Source organism: Oculina patagonica, chromosome 10 (genome assembly GCF_052425735.1).
Source record: "Oculina patagonica isolate OP01 chromosome 10, crgOcupat, whole genome shotgun sequence".
NCBI lineage: Eukaryota > Metazoa > Cnidaria > Anthozoa > Scleractinia > Oculinidae > Oculina > Oculina patagonica.
In genome coordinates this window covers 12,829,318-12,854,381 of record NC_135767.1, presented here as the reverse complement: position 1 = coordinate 12,854,381, position 25,064 = coordinate 12,829,318, and the positions used below count along the sequence as shown (strand labels likewise).

At 37.8% G+C, this 25,064-nt stretch overlaps 3 protein-coding genes across 3 annotated transcripts in view; 2 read left to right on the top strand and 1 right to left on the bottom strand.

Annotated features, from left to right (window-relative positions):
- LOC144629091 (uncharacterized) overlaps window positions 1–25,064 on the top strand; it is a 209,956-nt gene that overhangs the window by 100,505 nt on the left and 84,387 nt on the right. The window lies entirely within an intron of this gene.
- The window catches only part of LOC144629195 (mediator of RNA polymerase II transcription subunit 20-like), a 316,942-nt gene that overhangs the window by 210,279 nt on the left and 81,599 nt on the right, over window positions 1–25,064 (top strand). The window lies entirely within an intron of this gene.
- LOC144667259 (uncharacterized) overlaps window positions 1–25,064 on the bottom strand; it is a 39,497-nt gene that overhangs the window by 8,635 nt on the left and 5,798 nt on the right. Inside the window, exons 6-19 of the mRNA XM_078528658.1 lie at window positions 24,844–25,019; window positions 22,031–22,196; window positions 19,970–20,154; window positions 19,186–19,354; window positions 18,657–18,823; window positions 18,247–18,367; window positions 14,993–15,064; window positions 14,151–14,222; window positions 13,151–13,222; window positions 11,535–11,606; window positions 10,981–11,052; window positions 10,590–10,661; window positions 10,061–10,132; window positions 101–181 (exon numbers count right to left, since the gene is read on the bottom strand). Of these exons, the coding sequence (XP_078384784.1) occupies window positions 101–181; window positions 10,061–10,132; window positions 10,590–10,661; window positions 10,981–11,052; window positions 11,535–11,606; window positions 13,151–13,222; window positions 14,151–14,222; window positions 14,993–15,064; window positions 18,247–18,367; window positions 18,657–18,823; window positions 19,186–19,354; window positions 19,970–20,154; window positions 22,031–22,196; window positions 24,844–25,019 (1,569 nt within the window). The remainder of the gene's footprint in view (window positions 1–100; window positions 182–10,060; window positions 10,133–10,589; window positions 10,662–10,980; window positions 11,053–11,534; window positions 11,607–13,150; window positions 13,223–14,150; window positions 14,223–14,992; window positions 15,065–18,246; window positions 18,368–18,656; window positions 18,824–19,185; window positions 19,355–19,969; window positions 20,155–22,030; window positions 22,197–24,843; window positions 25,020–25,064) is intronic.

The window sequence follows — 25,064 nt, the reverse complement described above, 5'->3', positions numbered from 1 at the left end:
AGAAAGCTTTTAACTTTTGACAGTCTGGCATTGCAAGCAAACCGTAGAATGTACAATTATGTCACAGAAAGGGAAATATATATTTCTGTTAATAACTTACACGCTTGTAATTCTTGTAAATAGCAATTCCAGTCGAAATGCCTCTGGTTCGATTGTCTTTATGGGATTATCGTTTACCATTCTAAAATGAAAAACAAACAAAAAATTCAGAGCCTCCAAACAAGGACTTGGTAATAAAATTCTAAGCATCTGTTTTGAGATACACTTAGCATGTCTCTTCCGTACATCTTTTTTCTTGCTCATCCCAGAATCTTGTAGAAAAGTCACAACATGATATTTGCCAACTGTAACAGCCGCCGTCGACTGTGTCTGAAAGAACGAACGGGTTTATGCAAAAAAATTAAACTGTTCTTCCAATATTTACTGAATCTGTTCGTATTCTTTATTGGAACAAGATTAAGCGACGGTGGGTAAAGGATACGTTTTGAACAGCAATTAGCAGAAAAGGAAAGGAAAAGAAAGGAAAATGGAAAATAATGCAAAAGAAGACGAGAAATTAAGAGAAGAGAAAAAAGGAAGAAGAAGAGAAGGGAAGAGAAGAGAAGAGAAAATAAAAGAAGAGAGGAGAAGAGAAGAGAACAGAAGAGAAGAGAAGAGACAAAAGGGAGAAAAAGAGAAGGGAAGGGAAGAGACCACAAGAAGGGAAGGGAAGAGAAAAGAAGAGAAGAGAAGAGAAGAGAAAGAAAACAAAAAGTTCATAGAAGAAAATAAAAGAAGAATAAAATAAAGCAAAACAAAACAAAAGGAGAGTAAAGGGAAAAAGGGTAAAATGATAACAAATATACCTAACATCCTTCGTAGGATTTTCCTTTTCACGAATAAAAGCCAGCGTGGCCGAGTGGATAGACAGCTGGAGTTTAAACTGGAGTCATGTCCTTCGAAAACAAACTGTTGTTGTTTTTTGAGTTCAACTGCCTACCTACGCTTGCAAAATAGCCAATGAGTAAGTCTTCCACCAGCTAAGATTTGAAACCATGCTCTTTTCCCTTTGCAGTTTGTTTAATTCTATTCTAACTAGATTCCTGCCAGATACTTACATTGTCAAGTCACATGTAGAACATGTTATGTACTCGGCGTGACGCAAATAATAAAACGCTCGTCTCGGAATATTTTCCAATAAGTTTGCGCTTAGAATTCTAAAATGTAAAGAGAAACATTGACATGAATGTCGTGACATGTACGACTGCATACCGTTTTGTCAAACTTCAAGGCGACACAAATAACGTATTAAAGTAATATAACTAAAGCAACAGTTACAGCCTATATATCTTGTATGTGGTGCCATTTTATATTATACTAAGTTGCTGTAGTAACTATTCAAAGCAGTAGTAGTCTCAAGTATTGTAAGTATTTGTAAAGTATGAAAATGGTGCAAGTCATCATCATCATCCTCATCATCATCATCATCATCATCATCATCATCATCAAGTCTCTTCGCGCCAGTAGGCGCATAAGGCCGTCACGCTTTCTGACCAACTCTCCTCTCCCTCCCCCCCCCCCCCCTTTTTTTTTCTTCTCCCCCCCCCTTCTCCTTTCTTTCCTCTCTTCGCCTTCTGGTGTCCATCCCAATGCTGTAAAGCAGTCATTTGCACCTTCTCTCCTGAGTATGTGTCCCAACCAGTTCAACCTTCTTCGTCGTACCTCGCAGCTTATTGCATTGACCTCTGCCATTTCAACCACTCTCTTGTTTGTAGTTGTTTGCTGCCATCTAATTCTCAGTATCCGTCTCGGCACTGGTGAAAATGGTGCAAGTAGTTCGGTTTTTTTCCTCTTTTCTTTTTTTGTTTGTCGTTAGTATCGTTAGTTTAATTGTAAGTATAGTGTAAGAAGGAGTGTTTGTAACTATAATGTAAGTACTGTGAGTTGCGTATGTTTTGTAAGTTTTTCTTTTATGGCATGTGGTGTTAACTAAATAAATCAATTACGAAAAAGAAAAACAGTTACAGCCAAACCGGAGGTCTTTTGCGGGTATTTTTGAAAACTTCCTTTGCTACATTGATGGTTTGATTGACAGTTTGGTTCGATCAGGTTGCAGCCTGCCCAGAATTCTTTTACCTACGCGCCGGTTTTATTTTGTCATTTGCTCGTCGCTGAGATTTCGTGGCATGTACTAGAAACAGGGCCTCCAGAACACTAGAACTCTGAAACGGAACACCGGAACACTTCGAAATACAGCAACGCCGAAACACTCCGGAAGACCACAACTCCACGGACATCGCCGAGCACCGGAAATAAAAGGGGTATATAAATAGTTTAAAAAGGAAAGGAACATGCAACGTACTACTGGTTACAGAATTAGGATTCTTTTGATTAACCACATAAGCTCCAAACCATCTTCCTTTCCTTTCTTCGGCCGAATTTACCCAAAATAATCATCCGGTTTGACAGTAAAACAATATTTTTTTAATCATGTTTAATCTTCGTCTCTTTTGCTTGATCTTTACTCAGTGCTCCCCACTTTAACGTAAGATAGCCTTGGATTGCGCTTGATAACATAGGAAAATGTATTACGAACCGCATAAGAGGGTCCTGAAGGGGGGGTACCAAATCCCATTTCCCAGCCTATTTTTTGTCCAAATCCCATTCCCAGTAGTAAAATTCCCAGTGTATGGAAAACCGGACTTTGACTATTTGTTGTTTTGATTGTCCTAAATGTAGTCCACTCCCTGAACTCTCCCTTCGGTGAACCCAGGTACAGGCGTCGTTGAGCGAGTCCAGAAATATTGACCTGCATGCGCATTCTCAGAAATCTGTCAGCCCCACCCCCCTCCCCCCTCCCAAAAAAAGGGGGAAGCTGAAGAAACCAAACCATAAACGACAGCACTTTTGGAAACGCATGCACAGATGTTAAATTCAAAAAATTAGTACTTGTGGGTTTAATACCTATTCATTACGGAGATTTATTACCGTGGAGACAAAAAAGAAACCGGCTGGGTTGGTGTTCGTGGAGGGCTGCTGTCGCATCGACGGCGGACCGGGATAGATGGCGCAGTTTTAGTTTTCTGACCGGCCTCAAGAGTCCTCATGGGCCCGATGAGGATAAGTAAGTAATTAAGTATTACGGCTTTAGACAAAGGTTATGACAATTTTTCTTGTAGATGTCGCGCTAATTTGTTGCGAAGTTGAATTTTTCATTTTAGCAAACTATTTTTACCCTAGCGCACACGTTGCATGTAAGAAACGCCACACGTCTCTGTGGTTTTTCATTGGTTTGTTTTAAGCATGCACATGCAAGTTATCCTAGACTGTCCCCGTCTCGCACCTGGTTCGCAGAAGGAATAGTTCAGGGAATGGACTATCCAAAATTATGTTCTGCTAGTTCTGTTGAGATCATCACTTTTCATTTGTTCGTTTGTCTTGTAGAAAATGATAGAAACTTTCAGAAGCTTTAACTAAAGCTATCAAGTTTTTATCCCTTACTTACCACTACCCTGCAAAACTTACTGTCACTTCTTTTAAATATTCCATTTGTGCCCATGCTCAGTCATAGCAGTTCCGCTGAATAACTTAATCACTTACACGAAAATTGATTGACGCTTGATGGACACTCGTGCAGTGTAGTGGGTTCGTTTTAGAGTTAATTTTCGGCGTTTTAACTGTCTATGCCGGACTTTAAGAATATTATAGAGCGTAAATTATGCAGGTCTCGTCATGTACTGACATGCTTCCCATTCCCATTTTTTGTTTCCGAATCCCAGTCCCAGTTACCTAAATCCCATTTTCCCAGTGAAAATAAACGCAAATCCCAGTCAAAATAGGCAAATCCCAGTTCCCATTTTACCCCTTCAGGACCCTCGCATAAGAATACGCGCACGCTTTACTTTTAAATACGTACATATTTTCAATGTTGAAGGTTTGGGCAAAGGCTTCACTTGAAAAAAATGTTATTAGGTTGTTGTGCAAATATCTAAGAAATAATAATAATAATAATAATAATAATAATAATAATAATAATAATAATAATAATAATAATAATTACGAATTTGTTGTGCGCAAATTCCATACGTAAATGTTCAAATGCGCATTACAAAAAAAATGAACGTTACCGCTAAAAGTTAAAATTACAGCTTAAAAACTAAAATTCTAAAAAACTAAGTTATAGGTTAAAAATTACAAGCGTTACAGTACAATTTATACCTAACTAAAATCTAAAATTCTAAGAAATTACAATTCTATTCGGATTTTAATAAAAACGCTTTAGAAAACAAATATGTTTTAAGTTTGCCTTTAAAATCGGTAACAGTGTTCACAGATCTGATGGCTAAAGGAAGAGCGTTCCAAAGTTTTGGGGCAGCATATGTAAAGGAGCGATCACCCAGTGTTGCCTTGGATAACGGCTTTGGATAACGAAGGAGAAGGCTGTCATTAGAGCTTCTAAGGACATACCGTGAAGTTGATTTGATACTAATTAATGAATCTATATAGGTAGGTGCCAAACCCTTAAGAGCCTTAAATGTAATTAAAAGAATTTTGAACTCAATACGAAACTTCACTGGGAGCCAATGTAAATCAAAAAGGAGCGGTGTAATAAATAACACTCGAAATAAGGCAACCACCCCTTCAGTGAGAATGTGGCGATTTCTAGGTAGGTAGGTAGGCAGGCAGGCAGGTAGGTAGGTAGGTAGTTAGTTAGGTGGGTGGGTAGGTAGGTAGGTAGGTAGGTAAGCAGGTAGGTATGGGTGGGTAGGTAGGTAGGTAGGTAGGTGGGTAGGTAGGTAGGTATGGGTGGGTAGGTAGGTAGGTAGGTAGGTAGGTAGGTGGGTAGGTAGGTAGGTAGGTAGGTGGGTAGGTAGGTAAGTAGGTAGGTAGGTAGGAAGGTAGGTGGGTTAGTAGGTTGGTAGGTAGGTATACTGGACATAATTAAGCATAAGCGCTAGCAGAGGCATAAGCTAACAAACCCCTTCTTCTCATGCTGTCATTACTAGAAGAAGAACAAGAAGAAGGAGCATTTTTTTTGTTATGATTATGTTCATTCTCAGTATGGACAACAGTTAAAGAATGAGTGTGCTCGTTCATCTCCCTCTTATGGGCTTATCTTCATACTTGTCTATGTGCTTTTGCTTTTACCAGTGAAAACGATGATTTTTTTTTCGAGCGACAGGTAAAAAAAGACTAGAGGTCAAAACAGAGCTAGGTAAAATTCGGCTAATCGTAGGTTTGTTGTAGCTTTCGACCACATTCGTGTCGCATTTGCACGGTGCGAAAAAAAATACCGCCGCGAAATAGAGCCGGCTAGTCATTACTGTTGTTCACCTTTTTGCATCGAAAAATCAATATTTATATCTTCTTATTGGCACTTTGTTTACATGTTGTAAATAAACCATTTACATGTTTTTGACAGGTTTCTCGTACGAACGTTACATATTAATTATATGCTTGTTGAGAAATTTGTCTTTAAATTTACAGGATTAGGTAAAAAACTTACAATGTTTTACCGATATTGTTAAAAAAGATGAAAAGACCGTTTACAAATGAGCAAAATAATGTGTTCATTTAATATTAATCTACAGTGTTATCTCATGAATTTCAATTGTTATTTAAAGGCGTTTACATTTTCATCCTCTCCTGTCTTGCTTAAAAACCATTATTACTTGCAGACTTACATAGAATGTGTCTTTTCCATGTCCAAGAAAATATCCTTGGGTATATATTTAATTTTGTTGTAAGAAAGATCTCTGCAGATGGCGGAAACAGAATAGTTAAAGCAAAAAAATGTACAAGGGATAGTTTAACTAGGGCTGGTTGTCATTTTCGTTAACAAGATTTTGAACAGACCTTCCAAATAAAAGCTCGTTAGCAGTACTTTCATATTTGATGTTGCTGTCGCCATTTTTCGTTTTTAACTTAGGTACTCTTAGGAGTGAAAGGCATGAGAAATCCACCGTACGGAAAAAGATGGCGACTGGTACATTTACCCATAGTTCGTAGCTTACGAAAACCCAAAATACGTAGATAAAATTTTGAGGGAATGTAACATTAAACAAATCGTACAAAAGAAAAAAATAAAGAAAACATGTTTGGCCAGACCTGCCATGGCAACGTCAAATATCATGGACACATTGTTGACATATCAAAATTTCCGCAATGGATGAATCAACAGCTACTGAAAGCTTCAGCATTATTGAGTAAATTTTTTTTTCAAAATCTCGAGGAAACCTCAATGGGGAGGGTGGATGGAGTGTCTTGTCATCCCCGATCACAGCCAAGCTGTCACAGGGTTGCAGCCAGTTGGATTCAGCTGCCAAAAACATGACAATCATGAAAAAAATACCATACCATTGGTGTGACTGACTGTTGAAAGTGACCCAAACATGACTATGCCCACCCTTGAAGGCCGACGTTAGATATATACTTGCCACTTCACTTTCAACTTACACCGTCTATAATGATTAAAATGAGTGCTTTCATCGGCCCATCAAAAAAGGATGCGTTCCAGAGCAGTTTACGCACCGATTAACTCTCGCACATACATGTAATTCAGATCTCCGCCGTTCAGTGGTGGAGGGGGAGCTATAATGGCATTCCCTCTAACGTTTACATTAAAACGAGACAAATCAGCATTTCCATTATATACATATATATATCCCAAGATGAAGCAATATTTGTGTTGGCCGTGACGTCATGTGACGCCTTAAGTAAGCCATCTTGGATCCGCCATCTTGGATTTCACTTTCCTCTGGTGAGGTCAGAAAATGACGCAAATAAATACAAAATCAAGCCAAAATGCTCAATGGATGTAAAAATATACATGTTGCTTTAAAAAACTAGAAAATAAAGAATTAGGCCAAAAAAGGCTAAACTTTACTTAAGCGGTTGCATTTAGGAAAATTAACAATAAGTTTAATTAAAAACCATCTTAAACGTACAGTATATATAAATTTGAAGCACTGGAAAATAGTCCCACAGTAAGGTTTTCAATATTGTTTGAACTCAGAAACCTGCAGAAATGAATAGAAAATCTAAATTACCTTATTCTTACTAATTTTCGCGCGTACTTAATTTCGCGAAAGTTCGAGAGCCAAATTTCGCGAGTATTAATTTTCGCGATTACAAGAAAAAATAGAGAAAACGTGTATTAAATTTCGCGATTTTGTCAGTGTTTTATGGAGCAGTCGTCAAAGACGAAGGAACTACTGAAAATGCACAGAGGTCTGTCTCAATGTAACTACAAGGTGCCTACAAACGGAAACTTTGGTGAGGTTTTGGCCAATTTACCAGAGCGAAACTGTAATCAGAGGAGGGTTGATAGTCAAAAACAAGGCGGAAAGATATTTTCAGAGGTAGATAATTTCAGTTCCAAACATTTAAAATTTTTGTTCTTTTGATGTATATAATATGGTATTAATTTTCGCGTGTTTAACTTTCGCGCGATGTTTTCTTCGCGCGTACTAAATTTCGTGATTATTTGAAATCGCGAAAATCGCGAAAGTTAGTACTCGCAAAAATAATTAAGAATAAGGTATACAAAGTCCCAATGTTACGTGGAAAAGTGGGATTATTCTTGCCTTGGATGCACTCTCGTTATAGCTTGCTTAGAGTGTGTAGTAACTGCACAGTTAGATATTTTTAGACAATAATGTTAGAGTGATTTTACTTAACCTGTGAAATAGTAACTAAACTTTTAGTTAGTATTACACACCAATTCCTTTGTTTCCTTTTGTTTAGTTTTGACTATTATGCACTAATTGTTACATGTTGTTTCACAGGTTAAGTAAAACCACTCTATTGTTTTCGTTTGTTTAGTTTTCACTAACCAGCACTCATTTTCAGATGTTTTTATTTTGTTCTTTCAGCCGAGAAATATATTAATGTTATTTTGCTGACATGTAGTAACTGCACAATTAGATACTATTAGACACTAGTGTTATTGTGTAGTTTTCACTAACAAGCACTAATTTTTAGTTGTTTTTACTATATTTTTTCAGCCGATATGAATCGGCAAAATAAGATATCAATATCAATATTGAATGGAGAGCGTTTTTGAAAAGTTTCGTTTTCGGTGACCGGTAATACCTATCTATGGGAAAAATATGAGCAAAAACAAAAATTTGGCCGTGGCCTCCGTTTGCTCGATGTTTAGGCCCCGTCCACACTGACCCGGGTAAATTTGAAAACGGAGAAACTTGAAAAGGCCGCGTAAAATGTTTTCCGTCCACATTATTTGTGGGTTATTGTGGACCGGGCGTTAATTTGGCTTAGACTCAAATTTTCAACGAAGGTCGCAATCTGCAGTCGTAAGTGTAGAACTCTGCAGTCGCAGATTTCCAGAGCTTTTGGTATTTTGTAGTAAGTTAAGAACAACGGTTTGGGGTTAATTAACGTCTTAATGTATCTTAGTCTTAGTCTTTATACGTGTATACGTGTCTCAGCTGTCTTAAAGGTCAAACGAACCGAAATTTCGACATTCTTTGTTTCGCCATTTCTAAGCAGCCAAACACTAAAACAATTCATTATTAAGTTAACTGCAGGAAAAATTGTACTTTCTGAGCCTTTAAGCGCGAAATACAGCGAAACTACGAAGATTTCCGAGCCACAATTGGTTTTTTTGATGGCTTTGCGATCAAAGTGGACGTGCACGCCTGTAGGCTAATTCATTTTTGGTGAGAATATTGAACCAACGAATTTAAAATCTTTTTAAGCTTGCTTGACAAGCCATATCAACGAACGTTAAGTGCTTATTATTATAACAAATATTTTAGCTAGTTCTAAGCCGTTTTTAACCGGTGCAAGATCCTTTCTTTCATCGTAATTTGGATGCCTTGCGATCTTACTGCACAACAACAGTGACGTCATAATTGGTGTTTTTGCAACCTCGCTGCGGACGAGGTTGGTGTTTACGACAATGTCCCACAATGTTCCCGAGCGCCCTACGATTATACAGGCCAAATAAATATCTCTAAGGTGCAAATTCTAATTACTTTAAAACTTCGAAATGTGATCATTTGTTTCTTATAATTAGAACTTTGGTTTAAAATAAAAACATTTCAAAATTTGGTTTAATTTGACTCTTGAGATGCTTTTAGAAGTGCTGTGTGTACAAACAACCAAGGCTTCAAACCTACAGATAGGATAAGGAGAGAGTGGAAAATATATTGACGTCGAGATTAAAAATATTGTTTGATTCCAGACGCCTGCAATACAAGAAAGGAAATAGAACAAATAAGGAAGGCAAAAAACATGTAGTAGTCCAGACGTGATACAGTCAACTCTCGTTATAGCGGACACGCTCGGGGCGTCGTTTATTGTCCGTTATAGCGAGAGTCCGTAATAGCGGGAGTCATTTCCAGTCAAATCTCTTTCGCCGGGGATCTGGATTTTGTCCGTAATAGCGAGTGTCCGCAATAACGGGGTGTCCGCAAGGCGAGAGTTGACTGTACTCGGAAACAAGTTAAGTAAGCCAAATGACCGCAAGTATGGCAGGGCTAAAATAGGAGGGGTATTTTATTAATAAATATCGATGAGAAATCCTTTTTATTTATATTCAGAATAATTTAAGTCGGGCAAATCAGTGTTATCAATCTTAGCTGCAAAGTACATAATCGTTTCATTTACGATGTACGGAGAAAATACGGCAAAGCAAAAATAAATAAACATAAGACATCCAGTAAAGCAACATGCCTTAATGTTTTCTTTTTCCCTACCACTGTGTTTTATAAACCAATCTTGGGATCGATTGAAAGCGATTGCAACTTGCGTGTTAAGTGTTGACGGGCTTGCACGACTCCTGCGGTTCGCAAAAGAATAATGTCAAAACCCTTTACAGTTCAAGCTTTAATTAGAGTGTCTTTTAGGTATTTTCCTTTGCGATAAGATATAGTTGTGGTTGACAAACTAATCGTTTCTGGGAGCAAATAAATTTGTTTTGCCATGGCAAGACAAATGAATCATGTTTGCATCCTTACAAAATTATCCTCACGCTTTATTGAGGTTATTATCTATTTCCAGCAACTAGACGTGGCCTTGGCCGTTAACAGCACATCTAATCTCGAACAGAACTTACAGCTCTCTTAAACTTGTAAGGTTGAAAAATTCATCAGCAGAGAGGGTGTGAATTTTGTTTGAATCCAGATATCTGCCACCAAAAGTAAGGAAAATTTTAAAAAAGAACTAGACAGCCACTTTCAATGAGATCAGAAAATCACTTTAAAGTTACTGTAAACCTATCAGACGGAACTTATTTTCCGGTACATTGAAGAAGCTCGGACACAGTGTTTCGGGTAATTTTTTAATTTTTTCTGGAAATTTAATTTGTTCTGGAAACAAAAAAAAAAAAAACGGGAATATTGTGATCAATTGGTAACAGGTCTCTTCGCCCTGTTCAGTTTTCTCCATCATTATGAATTCGTAAATAGAAACCAGATACCCATTTGTCGTTGTCTAATATGTCAATAATCCCAATGATCGTCGCCCCCCCCCCCCCCCCCCCCCCCGGGGGGAAGAATTTTTACTCAACTCAGTCCTACTGACGTTACTGGTATACAAACACCAGTACTGATTAAGCCGATGGGTTAATATACTGTGAAACTTACAAATCTATTAAACTAGTAAGATTTAAAAATACACCCGCTGGAAGTATTTCAATCCTGTTGAAACTCAAATACCTGCATAATTGAAAAATAATAAACAATGACAAAGACAACAAATAAAAATTAAATTTTATACCATATTTTACAAATAATGTAAACAAGACTTGCTCTAGGCCCGATATATCATGTATGGGTTTTTTCATTGACTGACTGAATGACCGACCGAGCGACCGAGCGATCGATCGACCCGACAACGACAATAATCGACGATTGATTGATTGATTAATTGATTGGTTGTTTGTTTGTTTGTTTGTTTGGTTGGTTGGTTGATTGACTGATTGATTGATAGACGTATGGAAGAACGTCCGTCCGTAAATTTGCATGTCAAACTTACAGATTTTGCAAACTTTTAAGAGAGGAAAATACATCAGCGCTTAGGTTTTGAATATTGTTTGAAGAAAGTTCCCTGCAAATAAGAATGACAGTTTTCATTAAAATGAAACCTGCAGCAATACAGAAGCATTTCCAGTCATAACAGAAAAAAATAATTGAAAATAAATAAATAAATTTTTTAATAAAATTTGGCCTAAAAACTTTTTTGACTTAAGAATGGTTAATAATACAAAAATATACAAAATGCACATACTTACAAGGTTGTTAAAGTCGCATTCAGAATGGAAAAAACGTCCGCAGTAGGATTTGAAAAATTATTTGAATCCAGACGCCTGTAAAAAAGAATGTTCCTTTGAGTAAAATAAGAAGAATGTGAAGAGTTCCTGTTAGTGAAAGCAAGGTCGGTTCATTTTATTTGGCTCTGATTTGCTTTAGAAACGATTATAGATGTAAACTAAAACGGTCAAAACGTTCTGCCTTGCAGGGAAAGTTCAGAAATTGTAATGTTTCTAGAAGATTGCTAATTAATCGCCAAAAGCTAGCAAGAAATCGTACAGAGTTTCTAAACTTCTAAGAGGGGCAAATACATCTGCTTGGAGGTTTTGAATATTGTTTGAGCTCAAATCCCTGCAAATAAGACAGAAACAATTAGAAAAAAAATGAGTCACTTACTAATTTTGCGATTAAGTTTATTCTTACTAATTTTCGCGATTTCAAAAAAAAAATCGCGAAATGTAATACGCCCCCCCCAAAAATTCTCGAAATTCAGTAAACACGCAAAATTTATTACATCATATAACAAAAGAATAAGACTTTTAAAAATTCTGAGTTAATCGGGCCTTGTGGTTTATTGTTCTGAATTAAAACTGTAACTATCTCTCTCTGAAAACATATTTCCGGTCCGGTGATTCACTGTTTTCTTCACCTTGCAATTCGGCCAAAACCTCTTCAGTATAGTCATCAAAGTTTCCATAGCAAACTGTTATGTTTTATTTAGTTTAATATTAGTAAGATATTTTTATTGATGTGTAAACGTTCCGTGTAGGGTACTTGTAAGCAAGACTTGCCTAAATTAAAGGTCGAGCTCACACGATCGGGGCTGGGTCTGCCAACCGAAAACGAGAAGCGAACGACTTTGAGACTCTATTGTATGTTTACAATCTTGCTTTTAATTTATTTTTCATTCCATTGAGTTAATTTGTGCTCAGGGTTTAAGAAAGTAAAACACTGGCAAAATCGCAAAATTTGGTACACTTAAGCTCTAGTTTTACTTGCAATCGTTTATGATCGTGAAATAAAGCACGCGCGAAAATTAGTAAGAATAAGGTAGATAGCATCATTTTATGCCATGCTTTAACTGTCAATATAAATATTGTTTGATTATTTTGTCAATTGCGTAATTCTGTCAAGTTTATAGACTTTTATTTCTTGTTGCAGTGTTATTTACTGAGAGGTTTGCTTGAGAGCGCGACAAAAATAATCATTTAGTTTAGTTACACGAGGGAATTTTTAACTTTTGAGCGGAAATGTTTCATTAGTTAACTGGTCAGTTCACTTAGCCTGGAACTCATATAAGGTGAGTCTCAAACCTTTATTTTGTCAAACAAATATATTTATTGTCAACTGGATGTTGCGATTATACTGTTACTCTTGGAAAGTTCAAATATTTAAACTGAGCACATTCAGGTCAATGTTTCAAATGGGAAACGTCCGGTATTGTCTTTTTAGTCACCGTTGATTTTGGGAAATCACTAAGGATAACTCACCAGTGTGTAGAAATTCACCGCTTTAATCGTTGAACGCCAGACACACAAAAAGGCTTACACACTCTCACGCAAATCACTATGACTAAGTACACGGAATTACCGGTAAATGGTACTCATTGGCTCTCGAAATCAAGTGATGTAGGAGAGTTTGCGTGACGCATAACGTTACAGTTGGAACTTTTTAAAACTTAACTGAAATATTACTCTGAATCTCTTTTGACATTTTTTAGTTTCAACTAACTTCGAAAAGAAATTAGAACAATCGTTTGCTGTAAGATGACAAACTAAGCTTCCTATCTCAATACGGGGCATTTTAGTTCATCACCTCCCGGCACACAACATTTGATGCGGAAAGGGATTATAGATAATTATATATTTTCACATATCATTAATGCAAGAACGTACAAAGTTATTAAACTTGCAAGATTAACAAATGCATCCTCGTGAAGGCTTTGAATTGTGTTTGATGCCAGATTGCTGTAAAGTAGAAGAGATTTTACAGATTGAGTTACGCTGTAACAGAAGATGACGACCAAAAACTGTTTCTTTAAATGTTTCTTTAAAGTTGTAAAGCGCTATTGGATAGATATAGAAATAGCACTACATAAATAAATTATTATTATTATTTTCATTGTCACGCCTACGCCTACGCCTACGCCTACGCCTACGCCTACGCCTACGCCTACGCCTACGCCTACGCCTACGCCTACGCCTACGCCTACGCCTATGGCCGGGGAGGCGCGGTGGCCTTATGGTTAACGCGCTCGACTCCGAGTCGAACGGCCCGGGTTCAAGACTCGGCCGGGGCGCTGCGTTGTGTTCTTGGGCAAGCACTTTCTCACAGTCCTCTCTCCACCCAGGTGTATAATGGGTAACCCACTGGACGAGGCGTGGATGCCACCCCCCCCCCCCCCATAAGTTTTTCCGGGGATCTGTGCTTCTGCAATGGTTCTGACTTGCCATGGCAACGTCATAATCAGGGTCTCCAAAAATCATCATTTTTATTTTCTTTCTTTTTTCCAGTTTTTTGGCAGTGCAAGATTTGTTTTACTTCCTAGCATTCTGGCTTGATTTGATCATCCATTTTTGACTTCTAAGGTAGGCGGCTCAAATACGTCACGTGACGTCATATGACGTCACAGCCAATTAAAAATCCATCTGTAGGTAAGCTAAGGGCTTTCTTCTCAGTGCAAAATAATTTCGCTACGCCTTAATATAACGAAAACGCCGGGGAAGGGTTCCATCCACACCCCCTCCCCCCTTGCTACGATTATGGGGGTATGAGTTTGCTTGTACGTCCGAGAGTTAATAAACCTAAATACTGCTGACGGAAATATCGAATATTATAGTTTTTATATATCAATTCAATCGTAAAAGGGTAACAAGAACCTAAAGTTAAACGTACAGCGCTCCCAAAGTTTTGAGATGAGAGAATACATGCGCAGTAAGGTTTTGAATATTGTTTGAACTCAAATACCTGCAAAAGGGGAATGAATAAGAGTAAAAGCAAGTATAGAACGTGTCATATACACCCTCAGGAAAATTTTGATGATTGTTTTATTCTTGATTTGAAGACGAGGGAGGAAAACATTAAAATCTAAAATGAGAACCACAAGTTGCAGCAAACGGCATATTTCCGGCATATTTCTGATGCTCCATCAAAAATGATTTATTATATAAAGAAATGGACCAAAGCTTTACGTGCAATCTTCGTTATAACGCCCGTTTTTCTACAAACCGAAACTAAATGCTGCCCATAAGTCCCTGGACATGAGTTTTTTTTCTTGCCTAGTGGGACCGTTTAATCATTTTAAATTTAATGTGCTTGATGGCTTCAGAAGCGGTTTAGAGCGGTACGCTAAACATTAAAAATTGTATTTCTGTAGGATAAATCGTTTTCAAAAAAAGAAGAAAGCAAGAAATTGAACGTACAGAAATTTTAAACTTTTAAGAGGAGAAAATACATCTGCAGTAAAATTTTGAATATTGTTTGAACTCAAATCCCTAAAAGAAGACATAAATATATTAGAACGAAAACAAATATTGAACATTCAATTTCCCACATGTCAACATTAAAGTAAATTTATCAGGTTTATTTTAATCTACTTTTGCTTGTAAAATATAACACAACGCAATCTAATAAAACAAACACAACACAACTTAAAATATAACACCACATAATTCACGGTATAGTGTTTTGCTTTAAGATCACTATTAAGTTTTTTTAAAGAATCGCGTCAAACGTACAGAGAAATTAAACTTGAAAGATTAAAAAATACATCCTTAGGAAGATTCTGAATATTGTTTGATTCCAGATACCTGAAACGAAGAGCGAAAATTTAAACGTAAAGTAAGAATGACGAGTGAAACGATTGCCGAATTTCATCGAATAATGGCCGAGGGCGATTATTTTGAACATTGCTCGCCAAAAGTAGTGCTGTAAATATTCTGTTTTGTTATCCAAATTTTAAATCATAACGACAATGAATACGGGCTTCTTAAGTGCTCCCAATTTGATTCTTTGACTATTTTCAGCGTCAAATTTTCGGCGTCAGAGCTCGAGTTATTCCTATCCCATCTGTAACTTTCTAACTTGACAGAGAAAAAGTGAAACAAAGGGGAGCTTAAGTGTCATTGTCAGAGAAAACCAGGCGGTGCCAAAAGATGGGATCAGCCGATTTCCCTAATATTTTCAGCATTTGGAACCTATCAGATAAGATTTAGATTTGTGGCATTTCTTTAAGACCGCCTTAAATATTAGGTAAATATTCTCGCTTTTCAGACAAACCAAACTGATCTGGATATACTATGAAAAACCAAGCAATACTTACATAATATGATTAAATTTTCGTGGGAAATACACAATGAATTCATGCACGGCCTGCGGTATCTATTAACTTTAAATAACATAATTATTTCGAATTCAATTTCTAACACTTTTGCTAAAGTTTGTACTCTTTTCAAATGAATTAAAATACAGATATTTCAATTTGAAATGCAATTTTGTCGATATTATGTGACATTTTGATGTGATTTAATTTTGGTAGGAAAATAGCCATAAGAGCTATCAGAGGCTTTTTTAAACTAAATTCGTTGAAAAAGAGTTTCTTGTGCCAATCAACAAATTCTTGTTTTTGATTAAGAAGGGTATAGACTGTTATAAAATGGCTTTTAATTAAAAAATATACCACAACACTCTTGACAAAATTAAATTTGAAAACCCCTGAAATTCACTCTCTGGCAAGGCACTAGCTACCTATACCTAGTTTAGAAAATATGGTAAAAATTAAAGTTGATCTGAAAATTCCTTTCTCAGCATGCAAAACTTCAACACCTGGTTAATTTACCTTTACAAACAATTTTGTACACGAAATGTAAAAGGAATATATGTTTCCAGTACCGAGAAGTTGGCCTTTTTATGTGGAATTTTGGCACTTTCTGTGCCAAAAACTAGGGGGTGGTCAATCTCAGGATTGAAAAGGCAGATGATCATTTAAATGCCACCAATCTAAATCTTATCTAAATCTTATAGGTTTCAAATGCTGAAAATATTTGGGAAATGGGCTGACCCCCATATTTTGGCACTGCCTGTTTTTTTTCTACCAATGACACTTAAGAGAGGTGGGTAAACCTCTAAAGGCTAGGGTCGACTTAGGGGATTGTTCGAGGGAGGTGATTATTTCAAATATTTCACCAAGAATGGCGTTTATTTTAAGGGCGTGATTAATCAATGGAGGGCTTTTATTCAAGTGAATACGGAATTTATTTTATAATGAAATAGTCGAAAATCTTGGTTCGATCTTCCTTCACAATGGTGTGCTACTTAGGGCAAATAAGAACTTGCAAGAAATGTGATATGTAGCCCGATAATGTTCTTCTCTGTACATTGGTACAAATTTTTGCTCATCTCCCAGCACATTAATCATTTGAATGCCTTAAATATGATTAAAAATGGTTACTACGCTTCTACTTATTGAGAATCTTCTAATCCTAATAACTATTATTAATGACAATACTTTTTTACTTTTTCTTTTTTTGCACTTTTCATGACTTTTTTCACATGATTACACACGTTCGAGTTTCGAGTGCTTTTATTCATTTTTTTGTCAATCATGAACGCTATTCTTGCAGCCTTTCTTGTGCTTTTTATTTCGACAAGAAAAGCAAAATTGCAATTTGTTTTGACTTACAACATCCGTAGATCTGTGAAATTTGAGAACACTCCAACTGGTAAAGTTGATAGTTGGCTTGAAGACACTTCTCTGCAAGCAAATATACCGTTTTCAAATTATCAAAAAGTGCAGTCAGTCATTTCCGTTGGTAAAACAAACCGTCAGAGCAGTAAGTTTAGAGAGTCCGTGTGTTTCTCATCATTTGCGTATGAAAACGAGTAAAATGCAATACCTTTTTTTAAATTTATTATTTGTAAAATGGGAGCTTATTTGGCCTTTTATACTATTGAGACAATTAAATGCTATGTGTATTATTTACTCGGAAATATTCTCCTGTTCGTAACACTGCATATTTCAAACAGATTGCTCATCATCATAGCGGTAAAGTCTGATATGCCTATCTATATATAAACAGAACAAATGCTGGGAAAAAAAATCAGATGCCCCGAGTGGGATTCGAACCCACGACACCCCGATCTCATGGAATGTGCTCTAAACACTGAGCTACCGAGGCAACGACAGTGGAGTGAGTCGAATATTAGCTACAACGGCTGTTTATATATTTATAGATAGGCGTATCAGAGTTTACTTCTCTGATAATGAACAATTTGTTTAAACTATGCCGTGTTATGTACATGATGTGTATGGTCTATAACATCTGGTCCGATGAGCATGTTTCTCGACGACCAACAGAAGTAATTCCCAGACAGTGGCCTGGGAGCAAATGACTGGTAATCACTTTTAATGTCAAGAAAATAATCAAAATTTGTTCACCAATTATTTGCCAACTGTTTGAAACCATAATTGTTGCGTCAACTGACAAAAAGCTGTAGCATTGTTCCATTGTCATTGTCAAAGTTGAGGTGCTGGAAAACTCAGTAAACTGTTTTGAGCTACCATAACATTTATCTCAGTTTAAATATTAAGTACATTTCCTGTTAACCTTTCCCACCAGAGACTTTATCTTATCACCGATTCAAACTCTCTTTGATTGCAACTAGCCAATCTGCGTTGAACAATAATCGGCCATACCATGGGAAATGGGCCTGCACTCAAAGCCAAAACGCAACCGTTAGGCGACAGAAATCTACCCACGAATATGTACATAGTTTACAAAGAAAACCTTGCAAAACGGATTAGTGCGTTTTCGTTACTAAACAAACAAAGCAAAAGGCGTATTTTCCGGCTTTGGTCAGTCCGTATAGACAATTACTTTAACCTTGGTATTCAGTGAAGCATACTTTATGTTCACTAAAAACCCTTGGAAAAGGTTTTGTCTTTGCAGACCTTCCAATGTAGACAACAATTATTCCTCATAAACATTCGTACAGATTTGGTACAAAACTTGGAAAACATTTAATAATGTCCACAAATGAGGTGACGTTCCAACAGGAAAGTTTGTAGGCATAATCATCTCGATCCCGCTCAAAGGAACATTGAGATCCACAATCTACGAATAAAACCAACATTAATATTAATATGAGGAGGAACAAGAGGGGTTATCTTTGTAAACTTTCTTTTTCTACTTTCTTTTTCTCCTTTCTTCCTCAAACGGTTTCTCTTATTTTTTTCTAAGTGTTGGCATTCAATGCCTGCCTCCCTGCCTCCCTGCCTCCCTGCCTCCCCCCCCCCCCCCCCTCCCCCCCCCCCCCCCCGGCCCCCCTTTAATCTTTCGCCTGGCTTTTTCCAAAATCTTTTTATTTTTGTCTTCTTTGGAGCCGCATATTGTTTTAACTCACCAAGAAAAGTGAAAACTAGATTGAATCCTCTTGCTTGAATTTCGACGTCGGAGGAGAATGCCAGCAGAGCGTATTCTCCGATCACGGTAAATTCCTTCCCAGGTTGCTCGCCACACAAAAAAGCAAATGAATCTTTTCTCTCATTTTTGATCGTCAAATAGTCATATCTGTAAACACAAACATGTGCTTCTGTTAATTGCACTCGACAAAGACAAACTCACATTCACCTTGCTGCCTGGGTTTCTTTTTCGAGTTTCTTTAATTCCTCTTCATCTAAACTGAGAATTTGCCACCTCGATAGGTTTTGTCATTATAAAACTCAGATAAACTTGCGAAACGCCTCAACTCAAACGAAGTTTGAAGTCAATAAGTATCAGTAGCATGCCAGCAAGGAAACGGCGCGAGGGTACAGTTTAATGGCTTTAGGTTCTGGTTGGCTGTCTTCGTTGTTGTTGAAACAGATTGCAGCATTCGTGTTAGTACACTAGTAGAATTCTACTTATTTTTGCATCATTGTGGTTCTACTTACGGGCATAATAATGGCAACGATGAATCATACTCCAAGTCAAAATCCTGAAAAGTTATCTTCATCGCCATGCCTGGTGGAATGGGTACGGAGTAAATACAATAAATATTGTTTGGGTAGTTATTTGGATATCCAGGACTCGTCAATGTATTGTTTATCATCCTACCACAATCTATAAGACAAAAAATTACAATTTTATTTTTAAATTATATCTGAAAACAAGGAATACCGTAACTTCCAGATTTAACGCTGGGACCCAATACAATGATAACGAGGGGCATGCCCTAGAGTCTTTAAAAAAGATGCTCGCTGCAGCTATTCCAGGTACCGTGGTCTATCTAAGATCCGGCACTCGTTTCACTGTTTCACTGGTCTTTGTTGGACCGCTTGATTGCATTATTGACTTTATTCTTGAAAATATTGAAATAACGACCATTCGCTGCCCAGCTAATTGGGGAATTATTTTGGTTGGGACTTCCTTAAAACCCTTTCTGCATGCATGAGAGGCGTCTAATATGTGTGTATCCAAGATGTCCGATTAAAGGCTACAGTCAGTGTTAGATTTCTTTTACCATGCTAACTACCAAACCCTTATAAAACAATTAGAGAGCCCAGTTAATAAAAAGCGTAAAACAAATCTTAATTAATGTCTACAGTCAATTCCAAACCATCTAAATAAAGCAAACGACAGCCTTCTAGGGGTCTAACTTAGACTTCTCGGTCTCGAGTACGCGAAACGAACTAACGTAGGAATAGAGACATTCCGTTTCAAATATTTCATTCTTACCAGGCGGTGGGACAACAGTACAACGTAACAGGAATCCTCTTTTCTCTAAATCAGCATCTGAGTGGAATATAAGCCTTGCGTAGTTTCCAGTTACATTTACTTCGATATTGACGTCCACATACGGCCCACCACAGAGTGTACCAAATACCTTGCCCTTCTCATTAGTAATCTCCAAGTAGTCGTACCTTAAAAGTATTAAAATGTTAAAATGAAAGTGTTAAGAACGGGTTTGCCAGAGGACCAGGCAGGGGTGATTCTGCCATGTCTCCGATTTGGATGGAACTTTGCCAAATTGAAGGGCTCAACCAATAACTCTGAAAGACAAAGTGGGTCGGCTTTGCGATTTTTCCCTTGGGAGTTAGACCACCCCCTGGTTTTTGACCCCAAATCCCCAAAATTCCACTAAAATAAGCAGCAAATGTAGACACCGCTCCTTGCTACAGAATATTATGAAATTTTTTGTTATTCCACACACCCAAAGAAACGAAGTGGTGGCTGACAATTTCAATTTGCTCTTCTTTGTCAAGTATAAGTAACTTAGTGTCCGGTAGCGAAACCATGCTTGTTATAATATCATCGAGGAACAGAATTATCGGGGACAAGAACGGTGTATTTCTGTCCATTTTTAGGAAGCCAAAAACAACCTTTATTTTATTTCATTTTAAACGCCAGAGCTTTCTTTTTTGTATCGAAAGGAGGCAGGGCCGGGACCGAATGTGTTGATTTGCTAAAAAAAGGAAACAGTGCCTAGATCGTTTGTTAAAATAAAACCAATAACAACAACAACAACAACAAGGAAAATAATGGTGATTGTCTTTTTTTTTCTCTCTCTCTGATTTTGAGCGTAAGCAGAACTTATAAGTTAAGAAAATCACGTAGTAAATACGAGATTATAATATTTCATCTCCAAACACTTTCAAATCATCGGTTCAGCTGAGATTCAAGACCCTGCCCCCACCCCACCTCACCGCCTTAAGTACAAAAAACTGGGAAGCTTGTCGCGTATGCAAAGTATGCAAATTACTTCACATTTCTTATCATTGGTTCCAACGGGCACCGCAAAGTGGCTTATTGAAAACGCTTTGCCGGCTATTACCTGAAATATGGCTTAATCAAGTAACACAAGTAGCCCACGTTAATCATGAGGAGACATATTTGGATAAAAACCTAGCAGTGGTTGCTTCAAATTTTCAAGTCGCAAGACGGATTCGACAAGAGCATACGAACTGAACGGGAAGCCATTGAAGAAATGACCGGAAAGAAACGTATTGCAACGGTCAGGACATCAAAACCGAGCAAAGGTGGGCATATTTATATCGATTTATGCCTTAGTATTGCTAGTATTGCGATTAAATTCATTTAAATAACAAATACGGTGGTAATACTTTTGGTAACGCATTCGAAGGCTGGCCATTTTTATTTTTTTTTTTATTTTTTTTTATATTTAAATATTTTATTTTATACTTTTTATATATTTCTTTTATTTATTTTTATTTATTTCCGTTATTTCTTAAACATTTAAAAAAACAAAAGGGCCCAAAAAAAAATTTTCTTTACGGCTCTCTTTTCAATTTCATTTTCTATGTGTCAAACCGAAATACCAGACCAACGACACCGGCGGAACGACACGGTTCTTCTTGAACTTTTAATATGTGATTTTGTGCCGTTTTTGTACGATTTTGAAACATTTTTTGATAAATGCCTGATAATTGGAACAAACCAAACTTTGCATATTTTGAAAGTATCATCTTTCTACAGTAGATATACCTTTATCTCAAGGAATTCCGGGATATGGTACATGTTGAAAATTGACGATACTTTTGACCGACCAACTTTCATGGCGCGTGAGAATAGTCTGGTTTTGTTTACCGTTAAATAATTAGATTAAAACCAAAACTCTTGAAACTATGCTTCTTTTTCCAGAAAGAGTCATGGAATAAACCGGTTGTATGAATTTTTTTCTGCGCCTGATCGTTTTGACATGCGAATCGAATGAAAATGGTCGATTTTCAACCCAGTTTGGACCCTCTGGAAACTTCCTCTTATAAAATAAACACTTACTTGCATGACACATCATACTCCACGTCAAATTCGTAAAAGGTTATTTTTACCGCCATGCCGGGTGGAATGGGAACTGAATAATTACAATCCATATTGCTTGGGTAGTTGTTTGGATATCCAGGACTTGTCAGCGTATTGTTTACCACGGAACCACATTCTTTTGCCTCTGCAACAGTAAATTTAGATGTAAAGCTCAGTTACAATGCCAAATCATACAGTTCTACCTTCCTTGGAAAATCCGTTTAACTACAAAACGTTCAACAAAATGTATTGCTTTTCCCTAAATAGACAACGGAATGCGGTCTGCAGGCTGCAGTCTGCTTTTTTTTACCCTACCGGAAAAACTGCTCTCATAGCGCTACTCGGAGCCTAGGGAAACTTAACCCTCGGACGTATAAGAGGAGGGTGGGGGGGGGGGGTGGATGCCTCCCCCCATGAAGATGTTTCAAAATTTTGTAAAGAGGGTTGACTCTACAATGCTGAAAATTTTGCAAATTAAACATGCGTACATGTAATTTGGCGTTGCCATGGCAAGTCACAAAAATAAGCAGGTCTGGCTTCATTTTGACTTAATTTTCGTTATTTTCTGACTTGCAAAGAAAATGGTGAAATCCAAGATAGCGGATCCAAGATGGCGGCTCTTATGACGTCATGTTACGTCATATAATGTCACATCTAACAGAAAATTACGTCATCTTGTAGAGTAAGCGAAGGGCTTTCTACACAGTAAAATAATTTCGCCGTGCGTAATAAAGAGAAAACCCTGGGGAGGGTTTCCATCCAGCCCCACCCCCTCCCCCTTGTAGGACGGTGGGGGTATGAATTTGCTAGTAAATTCAAGGGTTTAGCTTTGATTCGATCTTGTAATACATCAGAGGACTTGCCTTCACAATCTCATTTGCTTACGTAGGAAACTACTCCTGCCGTTGTGACTCCATGTCACCTTTTCATGTGGTGAAACGTGTGTGTTGATGATCCCAACAGTATACTGACTGGGCATTAACTCTTAGCAATTTAACCTTGCCGGCTAAGTTAATGAGTAGAGGTTAGATAATTAAGGACAGTTCCCGTTATTCAAAGTCAGGGTCCCCGTTATTCAAAGTTAGGGCCACGTTTGGCGTGTGTTCAATCACCCCATGCACCTCGTAAACACTCATTTGGTTTCATTTACCCTAGGGAGACTAAGGAATGTTATTCACCACGTCGACCAAAGAGGAGCTTGGGGTGAGCTGTAATCATGAGTTCGGTTCTCTTCGAGTTGACTACTACACAGTAGAAACCTGAATTTCAACCTCATTTTTCAAGTTTCCAGTTTCCTCGGATAGGCATGCAAGCTTAAACACACGACTGAAATTACAACGCAAAATAAAACTTGTGAACTCACAGGGAACGTGGGCGGGAAGGGGCTGGTAGGGCGGTTACCCTACCACTTTTTGCGTGGATTGATTGTTAAGGGCTTTAAATGACATGGATAATGTACGAATTTTGCAACTTGAAAGTAACAAAACGCGTCTACTCTTGCATAATTATTCGCTATCACGAAGTCAATTGGATTCAAGGCCCAAATGGAATGATTTAAGTTTTTCTTTGCTTTGCGTCTTGGAGTGCGGCTTTACTCCTACACCGTTAATCTATGTAAAACTCCTCAAGGGACAAAGATGGCTGCTGTCAGAGTACGACAATTGGGAAATCTAACAAAGGAAGCGCTTATAAAAATGCACGCACTGATCGGAGCTTCGACCTTTTGTACGCTAATGTTGCCGCAAGAGTTAAGGTCTGGTTGGCGAACCAACTCTTCCAAGAAAGCGACGCTTTCACGCCAGACGGAAGGCTTAAGTTGGTGCACCAACCTATCCTCAATCAGCTGAATATCACTTTAGAGGTGTTTCATGGCGCCCTTGATCTTGTCAGAGCTATCGACCAGCGCTTTTACCAGGAAAAGAGTCCCTCTTGATTATAGCTGCTAATGGTGACGACTATAAAGTTATGTTGGAGGAGGAGGAGGAGGAGAAATGACAGATATCGTGTTTCGACGGCATCTTGCCGGCGATGATGAAGATTCCAGAACTAGAAAAGAAGCTCCTTCAGGAAGTCCGCTTGCTGTAAATCGTGCTACCAGCGCTGCTGGCAAGCGTTTATCCTCATCTACCCTAAAGGGGCGGGAGGCGGAATTAAAAAAAATATGGGAAGCGGGAGTAAAAGGGACGGGATCGGGAGGTTCAGATCCTCGGTCCTCTTCCACTTGTGTAGGCCCGCCAACTGGGTCCATGCCTAATCGATCGATGGAATGTGTAGCGGAACGCAGCCACGAGTTCGTTACTTAATCCGAGAGGAACTCACTATAGAAAACAAAATGGCGGGTGAACGCCAACGCCACGAAGCTCTAAACGTTGCAAGGCGTTATTTAAACTTTTAATTGGGTAATTTTTTTATTATTTCTCACTTTATTTTTTTTATGATCCGAGTCAATCCGTGTCGATTCCAGTTGATCCGGTCCGATCAGAGTTTATCTGTTCCGACCTTTGTACCTGCCTAATTTGAAGTGGTCTTTGTTGGCCCTTTTGATCGCACTACTGACTTTATTCTTGAAAGTCTTGAAGAACGCCTAGAACGTTGGAGTTCTATCACAGCTACACCAATATTATTTGACCACTTTTGTCGTTGGCAACGAATTTTGACATCACAGCGACCTTTACAAACTCATACTAAAAGTTTGCCGTTCTCAATTTAAGTTATCACTGTAGCTGTAATAGAATGCCAAAGACGGGAATATCTAAACCATTCCGAGCCGCCTTCAAATGGTTTTCACTTACCAGGCAGTGGGAAAGTAGTAAATGATAAAAGAAATCCTGTGTTCTCTATTTCAGCGTCTGAGTGAAATGTAAGCAGTGTATAGTTTCCAGTTACATTGACAACAGCGCCACCTCGCTGACCACAAATCACACCAAATGCCTTGTTGTTGTCATTAGTTATAACCAGGTAGTCAAACCTTTAAAGAATAACACGTGTTAGAATAAAAAATAGACAGAAAATC